This window comes from Oncorhynchus nerka, linkage group LG14 (assembly GCF_034236695.1).
Source record: "Oncorhynchus nerka isolate Pitt River linkage group LG14, Oner_Uvic_2.0, whole genome shotgun sequence".
NCBI lineage: Eukaryota > Metazoa > Chordata > Actinopteri > Salmoniformes > Salmonidae > Oncorhynchus > Oncorhynchus nerka.
The window spans coordinates 8,549,371-8,555,682 of record NC_088409.1 but is presented as its reverse complement, the minus strand read 5'-3'; the positions used below and the strand labels follow the sequence as shown (position 1 = coordinate 8,555,682).

Sequence of the window (6,312 nt, the reverse complement as noted above, 5' to 3'; positions counted from 1 at the left end):
GATGACAGGGCCTGGTACCCACTGGGCAGGATAGTGGGGGGCACGGTGAGTGGAATAACTCAACTGGTTCGATGACAGGGCCTGGTACCCACTGGGCAGGATAGTGGGGGGCACGGTGAGTGGAATAACTCAACTGGTTCGATGACAGGGCCTGGTACCCACTGGGCAGGATAGTGGGGGCACGGTGAGTGGAATAACTCAACTGGTTCGATGACAGGGCCTGGTACCCACTGGGCAGGATAGTGGGGGCACGGTGAGTGGAATAACTCAACTGGTTCGATGACAGGGCCTGGTACCCACTGGGCAGGATAGTGGGGGCACGGTGAGTGGAATAACTCAACTGGTTCGATGACAGGGCCTGGTACCCACTGGGCAGGATAGTGGGGGCACGGTGAGTGGAATAACTCAACTGGTTCGATGACAGGGCCTGGTACCCACTGGGCAGGATAGTGGGGGCACGGGTGAGTGGAATAACTCAACTGGTTCGATGACAGGGCCTGGTACCCACTGGGCAGGATAGTGGGGGCAATAATAACTCAACTGGTTCGATGACAGGGCCTGGTACCCACTGGGCAGGATAGTGGGGGCACGGTGAGTGGAATAACTCAACTGGTGAGTGGAATAACTCAACTGGTTCGATGACAGGGCCTGGTACCCACTGGGCAGGATAGTGGGGGCACGGTGAGTGGAATAACTCAACTGGTTCGATGACAGGGCCTGGTACCCACTGGGCAGGATAGTGGGGGCACGGTGAGTGGAATAACTCAACTGGTTCGATGACAGGGCCTGGTACCCACTGGGCAGGATAGTGGGGGCACGGTGAGTGGAATAACTCAACTGGTTCGATGACAGGGCCTGGTACCCACTGGGCAGGATAGTGGGGGGCACGGTGAGTGGAATAACTCAACTGGTTCGATGACAGGGCCTGGTACCCACTGGGCAGGATGGGCAGGATAGTGGGGGCACGGTGAGTGGAATAACTCAACTGGTTCGATGACAGGGCCTGGTACCCACTGGGCAGGATAGTGGGGGCACGGTGAGTGGAATAACTCAACTGGTTCGATGACAGGGCCTGGTACCCACTGGGCAGGATAGTGGGGGGCACGGTGAGTGGAATAACTCAACTGGTTCGATGACAGGGCAGGATAGTGGGGGGCACGGTGAGTGGAATAACTCAACTGGTTCGATGACAGGGCCTGGTACCCACTGGGCAGGATAGTGGGGGGCACGGTGAGTGGAATAACTCAACTGGTTCGATGACAGGGCCTGGTACCCACTGGGCAGGATAGTGGGGGCACGGTGAGTGGAATAACTCAACTGGTTCGATGACAGGGCCTGGTACCCACTGGGCAGGATAGTGGGGGGCACGGTGAGTGGAATAACTCAACTGGTTCGATGACAGGGCCTGGTACCCACTGGGCAGGATAGTGGGGCACGGTGAGTGGAATAACTCAACTGGTTCGATGACAGGGCCTGGTACCCACTGGGCAGGATAGTGGGGGCACGGTGAGTGGAATAACTCAACTGGTTCGATGACAGGGCCTGGGACCCACTGGGCAGGATAGTGGGGGCACGGTGAGTGGAATAACTCAACTGGTTCGATGACAGGGCCTGGTACCCACTGGGCAGGATAGTGGGGGCACGGTGAGTGGAATAACTCAACTGGTTCGATGACAGGGCCTGGTACCCACTGGGCAGGATAGTGGGGGCACGGTGAGTGGAATAACTCAACTGGTTCGATGACAGGGCCTGGTACCCACTGGGCAGGATAGTGGGGGCACGGTGAGTGGAATAACTCAACTGGTTCGATGACAGGGCCTGGTACCCACTGGGCAGGATAGTGGGGGCACGGTGAGTGGAATAACTCAACTGGTTCGATGACAGGGCCTGGTACCCACTGGGCAGGATAGTGGGGGCACGGTGAGTGGAATAACTCAACTGGTTCGATGACAGGGCCTGGTACCCACTGGGCAGGATCACGGTGAGTGGAATAACTCAACTGGTTCGATGACAGGGCCTGGTACCCACTGGGCAGGATAGTGGGGGCACGGTGAGTGGAATAACTCAACTGGTTCGATGACAGGGCCTGGTACCCACTGGGCAGGATAGTGGGGGCACGGTGAGTGGAATAACTCAACTGGTTCGATGACAGGGCCTGGTACCCACTGGGCAGGATAGTGGGGGGCACGGTGAGTGGAATAACTCAACTGGTTCGATGACAGGGCCTGGTACCCACTGGGCAGGTAGTGGGGGCACGGTGAGTGGAATAACTCAACTGGTTCGATGACAGGGCCTGGTACCCACTGGGCAGGATAGTGGGGGCACGGTGAGTGGAATAACTCAACTGGTTCGATGACAGGGCCTGGTACCCACTGGGCAGGATAGTGGGGGCACGGTGAGTGGAATAACTCAACTGGTTCGATGACAGGGCCTGGTACCCACTGGGCAGGATAGTGGGGGCACGGTGAGTGGAATAACTCAACTGGTTCGATGACAGGGCCTGGTACCCACTGGGCAGGATAGTGGGGGCACGGTGAGTGGAATAACTCAACTGGTTCGATGACAGGGCCTGGTACCCACTGGGCAGGATAGTGGGGGGCACGGTGAGTGGAATAACTCAACTGGTTCGATGACTGGTACCCACTGGGCAGGATAGTGGGGGCACGGTGAGTGGAATAACTCAACTGGTTCGATGACAGGGCCTGGTACCCACTGGGCAGGATAGTGGGGGCACGGTGAGTGGAATAACTCAACTGGTTCGATGACAGGGCCTGGGACCCACTGGGCAGGATAGTGGGGGCACGGTGAGTGGAATAACTCAACTGGTTCGATGACAGGGCCTGGTACCCACTGGGCAGGATAGTGGGGGCACGGTGAGTGGAATAACTCAACTGGTTCGATGACAGGGCCTGGTACCCACTGGGCAGGATAGTGGGGGGCACGGTGAGTGGAATAACTCAACTGGTTCGATGACAGGGCCTGGTACCCACTGGGCAGGATAGTGGGGGCACGGTGAGTGGAATAACTCAACTGGTTCGATGACAGGGCCTGGTACCCACTGGGCAGGATAGTGGGGGCACGGTGAGTGGAATAACTCAACTGGTTCGATGACAGGGCCTGGTACCCACTGGGCAGGATAGTGGGGGGCACGGTGAGTGGAATAACTCAACTGGTTCGATGACAGGGCCTGGTACCCACTGGGCAGGATAGTGGGGGGCACGGTGAGTGGAATAACTCAACTGGTTCGATGACAGGGCCTGGTACCCACTGGGCAGGATAGTGGGGGCACGGTGAGTGGAATAACTCAACTGGTTCGATGACAGGGCCTGGTACCCACTGGGCAGGATAGTGGGGGCACGGTGAGTGGAATAACTCAACTGGTTCGATGACAGGGCCTGGTACCCACTGGGCAGGATAGTGGGGGCACGGTGAGTGGAATAACTCAACTGGTTCTCTCCTGGTACCCACTGGGCAGGATAGTGGGGGCACGGTGAGTGGAATAACTCAACTGGTTCGATGACAGGGCCTGGTACCCACTGGGCAGGATAGTGGGGGGCACGGTGAGTGGAATAACTCAACTGGTTCGATGACAGGGCCTGGTACCCAGGTCTGAGTGGAATAACTCAACTGGTTCTCAGGGCCTGGTACCCACTGGGCAGGATAGTGGGGGCACGGTGAGTGGAATAACTCAACTGGTTCGATGACAGGGCCTGGTACCCACTGGGCAGGATAGTGGGGGCACGGTGAGTGGAATAACTCAACTGGTTCTGACTGGTACCCACTGGGCAGGATAGTGGGGGCTGAGTGGAATAACTCAACTGGTTCGATGACAGGGCCTGGTACCCACTGGGCAGGATAGTGGGGGGCACGGTGAGTGGAATAACTCAACTGGTTCGATGACAGGGCCTGGTACCCACTGGGCAGGATAGTGGGGGGCACGGTGAGTGGAATAACTCAAGTCTCTTTCTCTCTCTCTCTCTCTCTCTCTCTCTCTCTCTCTCTCTCTCTCTCCTTGTCTCTCTCTCTCTCTCTCTCTCTCTCTCTCTCTCTCTCAGGTTTACTCAGGTCTGATGATATCAGCTGGTCTCTCTCTCTCTCTCTCTCTCTCTCTCTCTCTCTCTCCAGGTTTACTCAGGTCTGATGGTAACAGCTGGTCTCTCTCTCTTTACCCAGGTCTGATGGTAACAGCTGGTCTCTCTCTCTCCAGGTTTACCCAGGTCTGATGGTAACAGCTGGTCTCTCTCTCTCTCTCTCTCTCTCTCTCTCTCTCTCTCTCTCTCTCTCTCCAGGTTTACCCAGGTCTGATGGTAACAGCTGGTCTCTCTCTCTCCAGGTTTACCCAGGTCTGATGGTAACAGCTGGTCTCTCTCTCTCTCTTCTCTCTCTCTCTCTCTCTCTCTCTCTCTCTCTCTCTCTCTCTCTCTCTCTCTCTCTCTCCAGGTTTACCCAGGTCTGATGGTAACAGCTGGTCTCTCTCTCTCCAGGTTTACCCAGGTCTGATGGTAACAGCTGGTCTCTCTCCCTCCTCCCTCTCTCTCTCTCTCTCTCTCTCTCTCTCTCTCTCTCTCTCTCTCTCTCTCTCCAGGTTTACCCAGGTCTGATGGTAACAGCTGGTCTCTCTCTCTCCAGGTTTACCCAGGTCTGATGGTAACAGCTGGTCTCTCTCTCCCTCTCTCTCTCTCTCTCTCTCTCTCTCTCTCTCCAGGTTTACCCAGGTCTGATGGTAACAGCTGGTCTCTCTCTCTCCAGGTTTACCCAGGTCTGATGGTAACAGCTGGTCTCTCTCTCTCCAGGTTTACCCAGGTCTGATGGTAACAGCTGGTCTCTCTCTCTCCAGGTTTACCCAGGTCTGATGGTAACAGCTGGTCTCTCTCTCTCTTTCTCCTCTCTCTCTCTCTCTCTTTCTCTCTCTCTCTCTCTCCCTCTCTCAATCCTGCTCTCTCTCTTTCTCTCTCTCGGTCTTGGATTTATCCTATTTTAGTCCTCTCTGTCTCCCCCAAGGTTTACTCAGGTCTGATGATATCAGCTGGTCTCTCTCTCTCTCTCTCTCTCTCTCTCTCTCTCCTCTCTCTATCTCTCTCTCCTCTCTCTCTCTCTATCACTGTGTGTCTCTCTCTCTCTCCTCTCTCTCTCTCTCTCTCTCTCCAGGTTTACCCAGGTCTGATGGTAACAGCTGGTCTCTCTCTCTCCAGGTTTACCCAGGTCTGATGGTAACAGCTGGTCTCTCTCTCTCCAGGTTTACCCAGGTCTGATGGTAACAGCTGGTCTCATCCACTATGTTCTAAACCTGCTCCACATCACGGTGCACATCAGAGACGTGTGTGTGTTCCTGGCGCCCGTCTTCAGCGGCCTCACGTCCATCTCCACCTTCCTGCTGACCCGCGAGCTCTGGAACCAGGGGGCAGGGCTTCTGGCGGCGTGCTTCATCGCTATTGTCCCCGGTTACATCTCCCGCTCCGTGGCGGGCTCCTTCGACAATGAGGGCATCGCCATCTTTGCCCTCCAGTTTACCTACTATCTATGGGTTAGTAGAGACACACCCTCCAGTTGACATATTATCTATGGGTTAGTAGAGACACACCATCCAGTTGACATAGTATCTATGGGTTAGTAGAGACACACCCTCCAGTTGACATATTATCTATGGGTTAGTAGACACACCCTCCAGTTGACATATTATCTATGGGTTAGTAGACACACCCTCCAGTTGACATATTATCTATGGGTTAGTAGAGACACACCATCCAGTTGACATATTATCTATGGGTTAGTAGACACACCCTCCAGTTGACATATTATCTATGGGTTTGTAGACACACCCTCCAGTTGACATATTATCTATGGGTTAGTAGACACACCCTCCAGTTGACATATTATCTATGGGTTAGTAGAGACATCCTCCAGTTGACATATTATCTATGGGTTAGTAGAGACACACCCTCCAGTTGACATATTATCTATGGGTTAGTAGAGACACACCCTCCAGGTTACATATTATCTATGGGTTAGTAGACACACGCTCTCCAGTTGACATATTATCTATGGGTTAGTAGAGACACACCCTCCAGTTGACATATTATCTATGGGTTAGTAGAGACACACCATCCAGTTGACATATTATCTATGGGTTAGTAGAGACACACCCTCCAGTTGACATATTATCTATGGGTTAGTAGAGACACACCCTCCAGGTTACATATTATCTATGGGTTAGTAGAGACACACCCTCCAGTTGACATATTATCTATGGGTTAGTAGAGACACACCCTCCAGGTTACATATTATCTATGGGTTAGTAGAGACACACCCTCC

At 54.3% G+C, this 6,312-nt stretch overlaps 1 protein-coding gene across 1 annotated transcript in view; it reads left to right on the top strand.

The window, feature by feature from the left end:
• The first annotated feature begins 3,889 nt into the window (after window positions 1-3,889).
• Window positions 3,890-6,312, top strand: part of LOC135575109 (dolichyl-diphosphooligosaccharide--protein glycosyltransferase subunit STT3B) — a 46,876-nt gene continuing 44,453 nt past the window's right edge. Inside the window, exons 1-2 of the mRNA XM_065027308.1 lie at window positions 3,890-3,940; window positions 5,237-5,524. Coding sequence (XP_064883380.1) covers window positions 5,252-5,524 — 273 coding nt within the window. The 5' untranslated portion in view covers window positions 3,890-3,940; window positions 5,237-5,251. The remainder of the gene's footprint in view (window positions 3,941-5,236; window positions 5,525-6,312) is intronic.